This window comes from Canis aureus, chromosome 26 (assembly GCF_053574225.1).
Source record: "Canis aureus isolate CA01 chromosome 26, VMU_Caureus_v.1.0, whole genome shotgun sequence".
Classification (NCBI taxonomy): Eukaryota; Metazoa; Chordata; class Mammalia; order Carnivora; family Canidae; genus Canis; species Canis aureus.
In genome coordinates, this window is record NC_135636.1 from 8,724,523 (window position 1) to 8,742,227 (window position 17,705).

Here is a 17,705-nt window from a genome sequence, read left to right on the forward strand (position 1 = left end):
ATTTCTGGGGTCCAGGTTGAGTCGCGGTCTTGTGCTGCAGCCATGGCGGCCTCCACCGCTGCCGGGAAGCAGAGGATTCCCAAAGTGGCGAAGGTAGGAGACCGCGAAGGGCTTTGTGGGAGGAGGCCCCGGAGAGGGGCTTGCCCCAGCCTCCTCGGGGCCCGCGGCGGAAGACTGCCTAGAGCCATCCTACCCCGTGTGGATCGAGTGGAAGGGTCGGCAGGCGGTGGGGCGCAGGCTTTTGTCGCCCCGGAGACGCTCCCTTCCCACGCCGCGTTGGCGCGGCCTTCTTTCTAGGGCGTGTTTTTGCGGAGGGAGGAGTGGGGTCATTCGGCAGGATTTAGGCAGCGCGCTAGGCGCTGGGGAAGGAACTACGACCTAACGCGGGCAATGTGCCGTTTTCACAAATGACAAGAGCCAATGTGAAATTGCCACCTTGCCGAATACGAGTGAGGCGGCGTAGGATATGCCGCGGAGTGATGGGGTTTGTATGAGGGGTATGCAGAGTCCGCTTTCCTGAGGAAGTGATGTTTAAGCCGACGCCTGGTGGCTGACTAGGAGTTAGGCCCCCTGAGCCTGGAAAGAATGAGAGGGCATGGGTTGTGTAGTGGCATTAATTTAATTAAACAGTAAGTTTGGTATTATATGATAGTTCCATCGGTGACTGATACTCACTGAGTGCTTAATGTGTGACGGGCTTTACCCTGAACCTTTACGGACGCCCTCACTCCAGTCTGTCTCTCCAGCCCAGGTGGCTCTCTTGAGCTTGTCCTTTACATATCCGTTTAAGTCACATAGCACAGCATCTGTGACTGCATATGAGCTGTAGTCATTATTATCAAAGTCATTCCACACATGGCATTAAACAATATTTCTTATAATCCAATTCCATAAAATGTTACTGGGCACCAGTGGTCCAACAGATATACAGTGTGAGCCACATTATGTAATTTTAAGTTTTCCTGTAGCTACATTAAATAGTCAAAACAGGTGACATGAATTTTAACTGTATATTTTCTTTAATCCATTGTATCCAATATATTGCTAATTGAACATGTAATCAACATAGGAAATCTAATCAGGCAGTTTACTGGCTTATTTCACACTATGTCTTCAAAATCTAGTGTATATTTTACCCTTACAGTCCATCTCTATTTGGGCTCACTGCATTAGCTCATGACTACTATGTTGGACAGCACAGCTCTAAGACTTCAAGAAACTTATGGTCTGTCTAATGATGGGAATTTATTGAACTGTCTTTGATTTGAAATGCCATGAAAACAACCAAACACAGTTTGAGGCATTATCATCCACATGGGGCATAATTGAAAAGTTCTGTAAATAGAGAGTGTAACACTAGGAAAGATACAGCACACATCTTCATAAAACACCTCTAGTGAGAATTTACCTGAGCAGCCTCAAGGTTTATTATTATTCTAATCTAAAAGAGAACACTTGCTATTTTTGCTACCTTTTCTCTGAAGACTTACCTATGGCTTTGTAATAAATACCATGCATAAGAAAGAAAACTTTGTTTTCTGTTTAATTTCATAGAGAAATGAAAACCTGTCATATGAAGAGGGCATCTTGTAATAATACAAAGTTCCCATCCTAAAAAAATGTCTTTTTGCTTCCTAAACTTTGTGTGATGAGCATCTACTAAAAATGAGAATATCTTCTATCTTAAAAGGTGAAAAACAAAGCCCCAGCTGAGGTACAGATAACTGCTGAGCAACTCTTAAGAGAAGCTAAAGAAAGAGAACTTGAGCTTCTTCCTCCTCCACCTCAACAGAAGATCACAGATGAAGAAGAATTAAATGATTACAAACTAAGAAAAAGGAAGGTCAGTCAGGGTGATATTTTCAGTCTATTAATAACATTGTTATTACTTTATAGGTCAAAGTTTGCAGAATTCCTCATTGGTTAGAGAGGCTATAAGAATAGGTTAGTGTTTCTAGCCACATGAGTAATGTAACTCCTGGTTACCAAATAATTGCATTTTGCTGAACTTTACAAAATATGCCATGAATTGTCTTTTAAAGTATAAAGAGATTCAATCCACCAGAGACATAATTTTTGGTGCAGAATCAAAGATGGAAGTTTAACAAGTGGAACATCTGACAGTTGGAAGGGGCTGGTCTTAACCAAGGTCACATTATGTACTCTCTCTGTACTACATTTTATGGTAAGAATTGAGACCTGGAAAAGAGCTGAGAGAGGACTTGGATTCTTCACCCTAGAATCCTCACTCTAGGGTAATTTTTTTTTTTTTTTTTTTTTTTTTCTTTAAAGATTTTATTGGGCAGCCTGGGTGGCTCAGCAGTTTAGCACTGCCTTCAGCCCAGGGCATGATCCTGGAGACCCAGGATTGAGTCCCGCATTGGGCTCCCTGCATGGAGCCTCCTTCTCCCTCTGTCTGTGCCTCTGCCTCCCTCTCTGTCTCTCCCTCTCTCTCTCTCTCTCATGAATAAATAAATAAAATCTTAAAAAAAAAAGATTTTATTTATTTGTTTGTTTCAAGAGACAAAGAGCGTGTAAGCAGGGGGAGGGGCAGAGGGAGAGAGAGAATCTTAAGCAGGCTCTAGGCTCAGTGTGGAAACCCACACAGGGCTTGTATTTATGACCCTGAAGTCATGACCTGAGCCAAATTCAAGAGTCTGCTGCTTAACCACCTGAGCCGCTCAGGCACCTGTAGGATAATTTTAAACCACTAAGCCTGTTTTATCTACTTATTAGTGATGTTCAAAGAGTGATGTATGAAATTCTGAGACATTACTGAGAGGACTAGTAGAAATAGTCAAGAACATTTCCATGCTAGGAAAAAGTATAAAGTATATATTTTTTTTTTAGGTTTTTATTTAAAAAGGTATAAAGTATATTAAAGTGTCAGTTAGCTATTAGCAAGAAGAGAAAATACCAACAATTCTGCTAATAATTCTTTATATCTAAAATTTTTCTCTTCATGTGTAAGACTTTAAAGAAACACCTGAGGGGCAGCCCGGGTGGCTCAGCAGTTTAGCACCACCTTTGGCCCAGGGCGTGAGCCTGGAGACCTGGGATCAAGTCCCACATCGGGCTCCCTGCACGGAGCCTGCTTCTCCGTCTGCCTGTGTCTCTGCCTCTCTCTCTGTCTGTCTTTCATGAATAAATAAATAAAAATCTTTTAAAACAAAAGAAAAGAAACACCTGAGATTGTAACCTTCATTCACGAGTTTCTTATTTCTCAAGGGTTCCAGGATGTAATCTCTCCTAAATAACAACAAAATGAATAAACCTTTTAGAACAGGATTAATAGACAAAGGATGATGTCATTTTTATTTATTTTTCCCTTCAGTTTGACCCTTTTCCCCTTCCTCCAGACTTTTGAAGATAACATAAGAAAAAACAGGACTGTGATTAGTAACTGGATAAAATACGCACAATGGGAAGAGAGTCTAAAGGAGATTCAAAGGTAAAATTGCTGAATGTGTAATTTCCTATGTCAAGATATAAGTTAAGAGACAGAAAAGTAGGAAAAGTTAGAGCACAAGTGAAAGAGCACGCCTCCGCTAGTAATTTTCCAGGTTGTCCCATGGAACCCTTGGACTCCTTTGAGGAACCTCAGAGGCACTGTGGTAGGCGAGTCCTGGGAGGAGCAGCGAAGGAGATGCTAAAAATGGGTCTCACCTCCAGCACACCCTCTACAGTCAGAGAAGCACAGTTTCATCTGCTTTCTTTGTACTTGAATTTTTTTTTTAAATAAAAACTGTTCACTGGAAACCAGTGGCCAACAAGATAAAAATCATAACCTGGCCCTTCCTGTTGCCCAGCCTTTCTACATTCTCCCAGCATACCGACTGCCCCGGCTGTGCCCATGTACTTGCCACTCCCGGACACATCGTGTCTCCTTACCCTACACTCAGCTGTTCTCTCTGCCTGGAATGAGCACTCCTCCCTACACACGTTGACCTCTAGAGCTTTCCTCAACTCACTAATTCTGGAGTTACCTACTACTTAGCCATTTGCACCAAACATCATTGACTATATTGCAGTATAATTATGTGCATGTCTACCTTTCTTTAAGAGTTTGTAAGCTGCCTGAAAGCATGTCTTTTCACTTTTTTATGCCCAGAATGCGCTCATGGTGGATACCTGGTAAAATAGCAGGGCACTGGAGATGGTTTGAGATAGTTGCCACATGTGTTGTATGTACTACTTTTGATATTCTCCAAATCTGCCTTCTTAAGGGCTCGATCCATATACGAACGTGCTTTAGATGTAGACTACCGGAATATTACACTCTGGCTAAAATATGCAGAAATGGAAATGAAGAATCGCCAGGTCAACCATGCCCGAAATATCTGGGACCGAGCCATAACAACTCTTCCTCGCGTCAACCAGTTCTGGTAAGTTTTTGAACTACCAAAGCAGCTTTTTGTAGGCCAGAAAAATTCTACATTTTTGTGTATTTATTTTATTTTAATAATTGTAATCACATATATTTAATTGACATTCTACTTTTTCTTTAAACATACCATAAGTAGGGATCCCTGGGTGGCGCAGCGGTTTGGCGCCTGCTTTTGGCCCAGGGCGTGATCCTGGAGACCTGGGATCAAATCCCATGTCGGGCTCCTGATGCATGGAGCCTGCTTCTCCTTCTGCCTGTGTCTCTGCCTCTCTCTCTCTCTCTCTGTGTGACTATCATAAATAATAAATAAAAATTAAAAAAAAAATTAAACATACCATAAGTAGTTTTTAGTGTCCTATAGTATATTAAGTCATCACAACATGTAATAGCTATATAATCAAAACTAAAATTTGGGTTGTGATCTTTTGTACATAAGAAACTTTTGTTGGACTAAGCGATTTTTAAGAAAAATGTATCTTTATTCCCTGTGGTTCACACTTTCCAGGTCTATATTTGATAAGGAAACATGTTCGTTTTAACCTTTGGGGAAGATAAAGTCCTAAGTCTTCACATTTTACAAAGTGTCAAAGATTATTTTTTCCGGGCAGCCCCAGTGGCTCAGTGGTTTAGCACCACCTTCAGCCCAGGACCTGATCCTGGAGACCTGGGATCGAGTCCCATGTCGGGCTCCCTGCATGGAGCCTGCTTCTCCCTCTGCCTGTGTCTCTGCCTCTCTCTCTCTCTCTGTGTCTATCATGAATAAATAAATTTAAAAAATGATAAATAAATAAAAAGATCATTTTTTCCCCTAAGTCATTTTGACCAAGACAGATATTTTGGGATGATTTTATTAAAGGTACAAGTACACATACATGGAGGAGATGTTGGGAAACATTGCTGGCGCCCGGCAGGTGTTTGAGCGCTGGATGGAATGGCAGCCTGAGGAGCAAGCCTGGCATTCCTACATAAACTTTGAGCTGCGATACAAAGAAGTGGATCGGGCCCGCACCATTTATGAACGATATATCCTTTGAATGCGTTGGGAGTATTGTCCTGGTCATTGCCGCTTCCATGGAGGTATAGTCAGAGTCTGGACATACGGACAGTCATTAACATAAGCCTAGAAGCCAAAGATAGAGGTTTTATTTGCTTTATGAGCTATATATATTTTTTCTAGAGAATAGGGTGGTCAGAGTAAAAGTTTGTGGTCTAGGTAATTGAGCTTTTTCCAGTGAAACTTTGGGTTTGTTTATATTTTGGCATTCCTTGTGGAAAGTGACATAGCAAGGTTTTGGCTGCTGTAGCCAGTCCTGTTTTTCTAGGGCTTTATTTCTAGGTTTTTCTAGGGTGTTGATCATTAGCAGCACTACTGGAGTCCATTCAAAGGATAGAGACAGGAGGGCAGCATAGTGTAGCAAATTCCAGCTGCAGTGCCATTTGCCATTTGGATGGGTGTGAGTCCTTTCTCTGGCACCTGTTAATGGAGCAGCCTCAGACAAGTCACTTAACACTTCTGAACCTCAATTTTGCCTTTATAAAATAAAACCAAATCTACCAAGATTAGGTGTTTTTAGGATTTAAGATTATAAATCTATATGAAGGGTCTGTGTGTGTATACACATTGCCCTTAGAAACAGTGATTTGGTATTTGCTATTTAAGTGACTTAATAGAACAAAGCTACCAGGAAAAACAACAATCAACTTTACTATGCAATTTTAAGGTCTCCATTACTTCTGCCCATTTTAATATGATTAATTTAACAGAAGCTTCTATAGTACTTGCTAATGTGCCAGGCATTGTTGTAAGCACTTTACAGATACCATCACTTAATCCCTAGGCAGTCCTGCAGTGCAGGAGCTAATCCAGTCTGCAGGATGGTAAATGCAGGCACGAGCGCAATAAGCAGCATGGCCAGGGTCTCTCAGGTAGTAATGGAAATGGGCTTTGAACCCAGCTGTTAACTTCGTTGCCATATTTGAACATATTACTATGGAATTAATGATTTCCTTAAGCGAAGTAGATGAAAATCGATTTAATCTATTAAGATATAAAATAATTCAAAACTTTCTTTTGTATGTCAACCATATTTCAATAAGAAAAGAGAAAAACCTAAAAAATTCTTCTCTTTGCCAATACTTAGCAGTTTTGTTTTTGTGAGATTTTTTTCTTAGTCATTAATTGAAATATTAATGTTATTGAGCATGTAATAGAGTAGGTGCCATTTGTTGAGTGGACACATTCTTTTGGCCCCAAGCTGCAAGGGATTTTACACACATTTCCTCCTTTAAAGCCACTGAGTTGGGGCATCCTGGGTGGCTCAGTGGTTTAGTGCTGCCTTCAGCCCAGGGTGTGATCCTGGAGAACCAGGATCGAGTCCCATGTCGGGCTCCCTGCATGGAGCCTGCTTCTCCCTCTGCCTGTGTCTCTGCCCCCCCCCCTCTCTCTTTCTCTCATGAATAAATAAATAAGAAATCTTTAAAAATAAATAAATAATACCACTGAGTTGGGTTAGTATTATTTTTCTCTATTTACAGAGAACCGAGTCTTAGGCAAGTTAAATGAATTGTCTAGGATGGCATGGTTTATAACAGACCTCAGCTTTTTCATTTCTCAAAACTCCCATTTGTACCCACTACAGAAATACTGAATAAGCACTGGAGGAAGACAGATGAACCAGACACAACCCCCTGCCAGAGGTTACAGATTACCGGTTCTTCACCTTTGCAAATGTTTTATCAAACCCTATAGTTTGTATTGTTGGGGGTTTGGGTTTGGGTTTGGGTTTGTTTTTGTTTTTTTGTTTTTTTAAAGCCTTGTTGTCTTACATGGTATTTCCTTAATTCCCCTGAACTTGTTCTCGTGCACCCTGATGTTAAGAACTGGATCAAGTATGCTCGCTTTGAAGAAAAACATGGTTATTTTGCCCATGCACGGAAAGTGTATGAGAGAGCTGTTGAATTCTTTGGAGATGAACATATGGATGAACACCTTTATGTTGCCTTTGCCAAATTTGAAGAAAATCAGAAAGAAGTAAGTACACTTGAAGAGCTCAGTTATATTGCAGAACAGTTTAGGAAAGAATACTTGTGCACATGGAGTTCATTCCATTTTCTTATTCACTTATCCTTGGAAAAAATGTTTCCAGAATCTCTCAGAGAACAGCACACATGTGGCTTAGCTGCAGATTGGAAACTGAGCAATTTACACATTGTACTAAAGTGTCCTAATTGTATTGTCCTTTTTGAAAATTAAGCTTTCATATCTATGATGAGAATATTGTATGTAAACTGAAAGTTCATCATTTGCTCTCCTCATAAAAGGGCTTTACAGGTAATAAACCTGGAGAACAGAAACCTTTAGAACAGAGAACAGAATTTGAATGAAAACAGAGGTTTCCCCACAAATAAATCGGTTCTGATCTTCCATAATATATATGGAAATAATCCCTTAAAGTAACTCAGATACTACAGGATCGAGAGAGATGGGCTAAGGTCCAAATACAGGGTCAGGCCAGTGGGAATTATGAAGGGTTTGAAGCATAAGAGTGGTAGGATGTGATTTATATTCTAAGGAAGGCCTCTAGCTAATCCATGTAGACTGTATTGGGGAAAACGATGGTGAAAATGGAAGTAAAGGGACTTTTGAAGTGGTTGCGGAAGAAATGGAGATGGTTTGGGGGTGGGGGGGGTACAAAGAGCCATGTTGAAAAGGTAGAGGTGGCAGTGCTCTTTGAGGTAGTGCATGTGGGGAATGAGGACAGGAAAAGAGTCAAGGAGGACTCTTGGGGTTTGGGGCTCGAGCAAGTGCATGACTGTAGGTATTGCTTACAAAGACTGGGAAGACAGAGAGACCCAGGTTTGATGGTGAGAAAAAGGAGGTCAGTTTGGGACCTTTTTAGTCCTAGATGCACAGACGATACCCAACTGGCAGTGTTAGGTAGACAGTATTAGGTGTGGAGCTCAAAGAAGAATTTTGGTGTGCCCCAACAAATACCTCAACAGGAGGGAGAAATAAGTCTTTTTTAGGACATTTTGAAACCACACAATCTTACAGGTAATATATTACGTCATAATTACCTTCCAAGTTGTTGCTAGGGTGAGAATATTGTGTTGAGAAGTAATCCTCCTATCTGCTTTTAGTTTGAAAGGGTACGAGTGATCTACAAGTATGCCCTGGATAGAATTTCAAAGCAGGAGGCCCAAGAACTCTTTAAAAACTATACCATCTTTGAGAAGAAGTTCGGTGATAGGCGGGGTATTGAAGACATCATTGTGAGCAAACGAAGATTCCAGTATGAGGAAGAAGTGAAGGTGAGTGCTGATGCGGACGCTGACCCCTGTAGGTAACAAACATGCTGACCAATAGCAGCTACAGTGAAGGGAAGAATAGCAAGCAAGGACTCCCAGGGATCATGCTCTTGCTGATACGTCTGCAGTAATTGGCAGCCACTGCAACAGGAATCAGCAGGGCTCATAGAAAAGGCCAGCAAGCAGCGCTTGGGTTTGCTCTGCCACCAACGTGTTGAAAGTCACTTTGCTGCTTGCTGATTGTGTACCGTAGAACTTGAGCAAATACTGGGAATCCATTTGAACTCATTTCTGAAAAAGATGGACGAGTCAGAGATTGAGCCAAATAGCCTTTGTGCACTACCTTTTAGCTTAACTGCTTGAACAAAAGATGTACTGTAGATATGGTTCTCTTCTCTATCTGTGATGTACTATTTTGTTTCAGATTCAAAGGCAATAGTGTTTCACTAATCTGCTGTGTATCTTAAAGCTTTTGCTAAGTCAAATTAATTAGGATATTGCCAAACAAAGGACTGGGTCCTGTGTTAAATGAGGTCAGTAAGATATATTCAAGATAAATGACTTACTGGAGAAGGCAGATTTCACATTTGTGGCCATGGTTCTGATTGCACTGTAATTTTAAATCTAGACATCATAATGATAAGCAGTCACATATATAAACAAATACATTCATAAAACTAGGCATCTGATTATTGAGTAACTATCTTGAGGGTGGTGGTTGTATATGAAAGCGGCCTTGCCGTGGGACACCTGGCAAATAATCTGTCCTCTATGTTCCTTTTTCTTTTCTATTTATAGGATCTCAGGAACAGTATTTTTAAATGAGCTAGTATGTGAAATCTAGAAAAACAGTTGCTAACATACAGTCAATCAAGGGTGTTCTTTTTCCTCACAGAATCCAGTGAGTGTAGCTCTTGGTTTGATTTTTATTCATTAAACTTAAACGGTCTTTTAGGCTAATCCACACAATTATGATGCATGGTTTGATTACTTGCGCTTGGTGGAAAGTGATGCAGAAGCAGAAACCGTTCGAGAAGTCTATGAAAGAGCCATCGCCAATGTGCCACCCATTCAAGAGAAGCGGCACTGGAAGCGTTACATCTATCTGTGGGTCAACTATGCACTCTATGAAGAATTGGAGGCCAAGGTAAAAAGTGGACTTCCGCATCAGCTATTGATGGCTGCGTCACCTCTGCGGGTATAAGTCTGCTGTTTTGGGTAGCGGTGGGTATGGACATGTGCGATCCCTGAAACAGGAATCTAGCTTTAGATTCTCGGCCATACAGTTACATACTCTCTCTGCAGCCTTGCAAACTCTTAAACCTGTCATTGGTCCAGGTGAGGTATTTTGTTGTATTTTGTGTTTCAGACCTGAGGCACAGGATTATCACTTAGAACTTTGGAAGGGAACAGTAAAGCAGCCTTTAGCTTATTTTGTGTCGTTTCCTGGGTTTCCTCCTCAGTAGGGATCACAGCTAGATCACACATCTTTGCTTTTAGTAAAGATCAAGGGGGGTTTTCAGAAATCGGCTGTGTTTAAATTAATTGGGAAAGATAAGCTTTCTGCTACTGATCTGAGGCTATAACTCATCTTTGTTTCTTTCTGCTCTCAGGCGAAAAGCTTCTCTACAGCGAAGCTCTCAGGGTTTGATGGCTATCTCATTGGTGATTCTTTAACTAAAGTTTGATGGCCTCTGGTGGTTCACACTTGATCATAAATGATGAAATCAGGGTTTGAGAATAGCATGCTGTGAAAACACTCCGTGTGGGGGTGTACATTTTTACTAGTACTAGCAAAACCAGCATCAGTAACAGACTTCAATATGTGGTGAAAATTTCGTTCCTAATACAGGATCCCGAGAGGACAAGACAGGTGTATCAAGCTTCTTTGGAATTAATTCCTCATAAAAAGGTATGTTTGCTGTAAGTGGTGTGTTCCAAACTGTCAAAATCCTGCTTCCATTACTTGTGAAATAATACTTAACTGTTTGAATAGTTTGCCAAGCAAAAACCTGTCAGAACAAAGTATGCCTTTCGCCTCTGAAAACACCTCACAGTCTAGTTGAGAGGGCAGCCTGTGTTAAATAACCAATGAATAATACAGAGAATAAGGTAGAATTTCAGAGGAGGATGGGTCATTGGAACAGGCTGGGTAGAAGGCGGAAGATGCACATCTGGAGAGCATGCAGCAGGTGCAGGAGACAACAAACAGGTGTCTGTTGCCATCCAATGGGACATGTGTGCGTGAGGGAGCACTGGGTGCACGAGTTCTGGAAATAGTTGGGACATTCTCTCTGTCCTGTTTCCCAGCATGAGAAGCCAGCAGAGACTTGACCAAGTTACTGTCTAGACTAGAGGTGGCTTGTTCCTCCCACTCACAAGCATACCCACAAAACAAAGCCAGTTCTCAGTAGGGGCTGCAGGGCCATGCAGTACAGTGAAGTCTTTGGATTACTCTTTCTAACTTTTGTGAAATAAACATCATCATATTCACTTAAAAACAAGAAAATGCATCTGTCTTGGCTCTGAATATTTAGGAAAATCTAATTACATGTGGCCTTTTATTAAATTTCTAACTTCAGTGTAATTGAAACAACGCTTTTAGATGTTTTTGTGTGCTTTTGTTTTCTAGTTCACGTTTGCCAAGATGTGGTTACTGTACGCACAATTTGAAATAAGACAGAAAAATTTACCGTTTGCCAGAAGAGCTTTGGTAAGTAAAGGAAGGTTCAGGGGGCTCCTGCGTGATCCAGTCAGTTGAACATCTAACTCTTGATTTTGGCTCAGGGCACGATCTCAGGATTGTGAGATCCAGCCCCACATTGGGGTCTATGCTCAGCATGGAATCTGCTTGGGATTCTCTCTTTCTGCCTCTCTCCCTGCATGTGTTCTCTCTCTCTCTCTCTCTCTCTCATTCTCTCTTTCTCTCTCTCTCAACCCCCCCCCCCCCCAGTAAATAAATAAATTCTTTAAAAAAAAAAAAAAGAAGAAGAAGAAGAAGGATCAAAATGCATTCCTGGCTTCTTTGAGAAGGAAATTAAATCTTAGTGCTTATAAGTTGGACAGTTCCTACTAAGAATGCTACAGAAGTGTTCTGCCTTTATAACCTGAGGTGTGTCAGAAAATGCATGGCCTTTGAAGTTTGGGTGATAATGTTTAAATTACTCTGTTTTAACATTGGCAGCTTTATCTGTAGTTGCCAGTTACCAGATCTCTTCTCAGACTGGAAGATCTGATGTTACGTCACATTAGATCTTAAATCAGATCTTTAGTAGACTGATCTTGTGCAAAACCTGGGAGTATTACCTGTGCCATCCTCTTAACAACTATCCTGAAGTCTCTTAATAAGATCAAATACTCTTCAAATGCAGTTGTCCTTTTGTAGGCCACTCTTGCCCTGGCTGTGGGCAGCACAGCAGGTTTCATTATGTGATCACTACTTTACTTACAGGACGTTTTATCCATCTGACATCTGTATTTTCTTAGGTGCCCCTGAGAAACTAAGTAAAATCCAAAGTACTTGTGAGACAGTTCTGCAACCCCTGTCTTGCTGAACAGGCACCAGCGGGCATCAGCCCTCCTGATAGCTGGGTGAAGTGCAGGGTTTCCGTCAGCCTTTTGTTAAGAAGCAGCATGGGCAGTGTGATACCACAGAGGGAAAGAATAGCTTGCCATGTTTTTTCCCAGCAGAGAACAGCTGCTGGAATAGTTTGGTGATGTCTGTACACCGGTTGAACCCACATATCATAGTGTTTTGGCCGTTTTATTTTCCAGGGAACTTCCATAGGCAAATGTCCAAAGAACAAGTTATTTAAAGGTTACATAGAACTGGAGCTGCAGCTTCGAGAATTTGACAGATGCCGGAAGCTTTATGAAAAGTTCTTGGAATTTGGACCTGAGAACTGTACCTCTTGGATTAAATTTGCAGAATTAGAAACGATCCTTGGTGATATTGAGAGAGCCCGGGCAATCTACGAGTTAGCCATCAGTCAGCCACGCTTAGACATGCCGGAGGTGAGGATCTCAAGATGAATATGATTTAGTTTTAGATATTTCCCCAGTATTGCTTTAGATGACCACCTAGATGTGTGTGTATTTTAGAGTATAAAGATAAACTCACCTGTAGTCTTGTCAACTCAGATAGTGCTTAACTGTTGGAGGCAATAGAAGAAGGATGGGGGTGGAAGAAGCAGCCCTCTAGGAAGATACCAGAGCCCAGCAAAGCCCCAGGATGACACCAGGATGAGTTGGGGTATAACAGGGCTGGTGACTGGCTCTCTTCCTCCCTTCTTCAAATAGAAGGCTAAAACAAAAACAAACAGAAAGCTAACTAAAGGAGATGGGGCAGGGATGGCCAGGCAAGGAAATAGGCAGCAGACGGCTCTGACTGGAGAATAGGGCAGATGAAGGTTGAGACTGCACATCTCCAGATTGTCCTGGCACAGTTTTTCCCAGATCGGGCCAGCAAAAGAAGCTCTGTCTAAACCACCATATTGCTGAAATTAAATTGCCGAGGTCCTGACCTATCCTAGGAGCTAAAATCATCCCTTCCCTATTTAAACTTGAGCCACAAGGTGGCGCCAAACCACGGAGAGGCTGGATTTGAGAGCCACTGAACTCACCCAGCCTTTTTTGTTAGTCCTGCCCCAGTGTGAGTTCATTTTGTGGCTTGGGCTGCATAGGCCAGGGCTTTGTGTATTATTGGTTCCGTCGGCTGGCCTCCACTGCTAGGCGTCCAGGCCATGTTTTACTTCATCCTTTTTCTCTGACAAGCAGTACCCAGCAAGTAGGCTGGGTACTCAGACATGAAGGAATTTACAGTGGAGGTAAGAAGAATATATCCTGGCTAATCTAGGCATGTCTTCTGGCAATGTCAAGTTGTATGTGATAGGATCATGGCAGTGTCTAGGAGACTTGGCAGTCTCTGAGCTTTTCTTGGGAAGTCTAGCATTTGAAAAACTCTGAAAGAAAATCCAAAAATGAATCCTGAATCCAAAGCCTTTTATCTCATAATGTAGAATGGTAACCACATTTTGGCCAGCTTGTAAACACCACTGGTTTTATTGTGTCCAGATGCTGCCTGTTCCTTAACTGTTCATAGAAGTTCCTAGGTTCTAGGTGTTCTAGGTTGGAATGGTAGTTAAGCTCAGCTTTGGATAGGGACGTGTTGCTCTTTAAATGTCAAGGCTGATTTATTAAGTTTTCTTTTGTAGGTGCTTTGGAAATCATACATTGATTTTGAAATTGAGCAGGAAGAAACGGAGAGAACACGAAATCTTTACCGAAGATTGCTTCAGCGGACACAGCATGTCAAGGTACCCTGCACTCTGTAGATTATCTCTGATTTTGGTTGAATCAGCAGTCCTGAAGGAAATAACATATTTTTGTATTTTAAGTGTTTCAAGTTTGGTTTGTAATGATTTTCTTGCATTTAGAAAGAGCCTCTGAGTCTCAGAGGACTTTGTGATATAAAGCTTATAGCAGGTCAGTATTTATACTGCATGGGAATAACTTGAATATCATAGGATTGAGTAAAAAGTTAAACTCTTTTCAGGATTTTACGACTATTTCAAACACCTAATTGGTTAGAGAAGCAGACTGATTTCAACATTATTGAAGCATATAATCAATATGTTCTTTGGAATACTATAGATAAACACGTTAGTATGTTCAGATGTCATTAACTAGAATTAGCATTACTACATGACCATTTTCTGGGTGACATGTTAATTTGCTTCTGTAATAATTTTTCTAAAGGTATGGATCAGCTTTGCACAGTTTGAGCTATCATCAAGGAAAGAAGGAAGTTTGGCTAAATGCAGACAGATTTATGAAGAGGCTAACAAAACCATGAGGAACTGTGAAGAAAAGGAAGAGAGACTTATGTTGCTGGAATCATGGCGAAGCTTTGAAGATGAATTTGGAACAGTATCAGATAAAGAAAGAGTAGACAAACTCATGCCAGAGAAAGTCAAAAAGAGAAGAAAGGTCCAGGCTGATGATGGGGTAAGAACTGAGCCTCTGGTGCTGGTCATCTCATGTCAGATGAGCAGAAATGCATCTGACTTTGAAATTTGTACTTTTAAGTGTCATATATGAATCTGAACATGGGAGCAGATAGCCTGGAGTAGGAGATGGTTGCAGTCTGTCTACCGTGGAAACACAGAGCAGAGTATATAGATCACCCAGGGGTGGAGAATGGGAGACAGGTGGCAAAGGTTTCTGGGAGATGGTTGATTCTGGGAGCTATATGAAGCATGATGTTTCTGGAGCATTAAACAGGAGGTCAGAGTGAAGGGAAATGAAACTTAGCTTTTAGGTAGGATCCAAGCCACAGACTTTGTAAGCTATAGGAAGGCCCTTATGCACAAAATAACATGACCCAGTGGTTGGCATCTCCTGCAAGCATACCCAAGGGGCTCAGAGTTGAGGAGGACCTATCGGGGAGGCTATTGTAAGCAAAGCAAGTGATGGTGGAAGCTGGAGCTAGGGTAGTCTTTAGAAAGCCAAATAAGTGACCAATTGGAGGTGGGGCTGTAAGGGCAAGGAGTCAGAATAATAGTGCACAGATTTATGACTTTGGTTACTGAGTATTAAATAAGTCTTTAAAAACTTAAAATCTTAGAAAACTAGATGAAGGTGGACATGGAACATGGGATATCTTGGTTGATGAAAGAGGAGGAGCTGTGCTTTGTGTTTTAGGATCTTTTTCCACTGGTTTTTAGCTCTCAGTGAGCTCCACTTGTAGCAACCCCAACCCCAACAGCTACTGTTTGGGTTTTAATTCAATTAACATCTAGTATATAATTAGTTTCAGAGGTAGAATTTAGTGTTTCATCAGTCTTCTGTAATACCGAGTGCTCATCACATCCCCTGCCCTCCTTAATGTCCATCACCCAACAGCTACTTGTTTAGCCCAATCTTGCAAGCCAGCCCTGGTTCTTCTGAGATGGGCTTTGGTGTGGTTTCGTAAAATGAAAGTAAGTTAAATTTGAAGAACTCTGTGGGTTTCGCGGTGAAAATTCTGCACTTTAACTGCAGTGTATTTCAGTCACGTGTTAGCTTATCTTTTCATTGTTTTTTTTTTTTCCCATAGTCTGATGCAGGCTGGGAAGAGTACTATGATTACATCTTTCCAGAAGATGCTGCCAACCAGCCCAACCTCAAGCTCCTGGCCATGGCCAAACTTTGGAAGAAACAACAACAGGAAAAGGAGGCTGCCGAGCAAGACCCAGATAAGGACATTGATGAGACTGAATCCTGATTTTCTTGTTCATATTGATAAATGTTTTATTATTTTTATAAATTAATCATTTAGAACTCTTGTGACTCTAAGTTTTTTTACACCTCACCAGTAACGAATTGATTGGAGTCTTTGATAGCTACTTTTTGAATTATTTTTAAAATGCTCTTGGGGTAAGTGAGGGGTTGGGGGATTGCAAGTAAATTTTTCTAACTGCTGGATTTATCTGAGTCTAAACATTTTTCTTGGTCCACATCACACATTAGGAAATCTAATTGAGGTAATGCTTTCAGCTATTTTAGATGGACCTACAGACTTTTGAAAGTGGTTTTCTAGCGATGTTCAAGTTACATTCTACAGTAACTTTTAAGGTGGTTTTATCATGCTTTTCTTCATAATGATATATAGAGCACACTCACCTGAGACCTCCAACTTTTCTGAATCTTCAGTCACACAGACTTGAGTTTCATTCCCAGCTCTGCCATTTAGTGATCTATAACTTAACCTTTTAGTTTCTTCACTTACAAAATGGCCTTCTGTCAGTTTGAAGATTACATTAGAAATGGAATAGACCTGGCACATTGTGAGGGCTCAATAAAATGTTCATTTCCAGCCACTTTCCTAAACATGTTCATCCTTGTAGAATTGAAATGTGCTTAATTTCTAAATATCTGTACCTTCTTAACAGTGGCCATTGGTACTATGTGCTTCTGAAAACGCTAGTTGGGAAATAATTTATAGTTACTGTGTTTCTGACAAGATCTTTTTGTTACCAAAAGGTTTAGTCAAATTTCAGTTATGGCTTAATCAGGTTCCCCGACTGGCTGAGCCCCATAATGGCTTAAGGAATAGTAAAACATGTGCTGTGAAAAAGAGTGTCACTTACTCTAGGAAGTTTGGGAAACCCTAGATTAAGGGTTGAGCTTTGTTAATCAAATCTCTTTACAGTTCAGCTTCTCAGAACCTTGGGTATGCTGCTGTGCATTATGAACCCTCAGTGGTGCTGCTGGCGTGTTTCCCATCCTTACTGGACAAGAGAATCACTGCTACCTGGCACACCTATAGACATCCCCTAGCGTGCTACAGCAGAAAGTAGTAGCTACTGTATACAGGACACATTTAACTTACCCTTGGGTTTAGAACATGTGAAAAACACCAAAGATAGCCCAACTATAGTGCCAAAAACAAAACAAAACAAAAACCAAGTAGCAGAGAGATGAGAACATGTTTGTTGACACATTACTCATACCAAGCAAAGAATATTTGCTTAATTAATAACTGATCTGAGTATTTTCTTTAATCTGGCCTGATTTCTCAAGCCTGTTTAATTGCCCAAGCTATTTGTCATCTTCAAGAGTATTTTTTCACCTGGAAGGGCAACTGGCAAACTTGTTATTTGCAGATTTAACTGGGTAAACTTACTAAATTTACAAAAATGTTAAGGAATTTTAAAAAAAGCAGTAAAATAAAAAAAGGAATAAAAAAAGCTAGTCAGTACATTCCTAAATTGTATCTTGAAAGTCAGCTAGTGTTTGAGGGCAGAGGCAACTAGGATGGCCAGGATCAAAGGCACATCTGTGTTCACCCTCAGTGCTTCAGGGTCTGGACCAGTGTCACCCCAGCTGCTGGGTGTCACATGGGTCCTAACTGTGGACTACTGAGGTCTTGTCTAGTTGGCCAGGAGGAGCATTTCTGATTTTAATACCCTTTGGCTAAGTGCAGAGTCCAAGGGTGAGATAAAAGCAGGTCAAAATGCTAATATAAGTG

The 17,705-nt window shown here is 41.1% G+C and overlaps 1 protein-coding gene and 1 long non-coding RNA gene across 2 annotated transcripts; one reads left to right on the forward strand and one right to left on the reverse strand.

Annotated features, from left to right (window-relative positions):
* Positions 1-27: 27 nt before the first annotated feature.
* CRNKL1 (crooked neck pre-mRNA splicing factor 1) lies at positions 28-16,015 on the forward strand. The gene is made up of 14 exons (XM_077871996.1): positions 28-93; positions 1,691-1,843; positions 3,360-3,451; positions 4,227-4,385; positions 5,244-5,410; positions 7,240-7,418; positions 8,528-8,698; positions 9,651-9,842; positions 10,548-10,607; positions 11,328-11,408; positions 12,470-12,709; positions 13,909-14,010; positions 14,453-14,701; positions 15,792-16,015. Exons 1-14 carry the CDS (start codon positions 43-45, stop codon positions 15,957-15,959), a joined length of 2,064 nt encoding a protein of 687 aa, XP_077728122.1. The 5' UTR covers positions 28-42; the 3' UTR covers positions 15,960-16,015.
* On the reverse strand, positions 5,220-9,316 carry LOC144297857 (uncharacterized). Its single transcript, XR_013364753.1, has 3 exons — positions 9,262-9,316; positions 8,465-8,986; positions 5,220-5,507 (listed from the first exon to the last, which is right to left on the reverse strand). It is a non-coding gene; the product is annotated as an uncharacterized LOC144297857 (long non-coding RNA).
* Positions 16,016-17,705: the final 1,690 nt, after the last annotated feature.

What these genes read in the sequence shown, in the direction of transcription:
- CRNKL1 (XM_077871996.1), top strand. Translation starts at nt 43, where the DNA reads ATGGCGGCCTCCACCGCTGCCGGGAAGCAGAGGATTCCCAAAGTGGCG. An exon ending in AGTCTAAAGGAGATTCAAAG is followed by an intron (nt 3,452 to 4,226) that starts GTAAAATTGCTG and finishes TGCCTTCTTAAG; the next exon opens with GGCTCGATCCATATACGAAC. An exon ending in CGTTTGCCAGAAGAGCTTTG is followed by an intron (nt 11,409 to 12,469) that starts GTAAGTAAAGGA and finishes TTTATTTTCCAG; the next exon opens with GGAACTTCCATAGGCAAATG.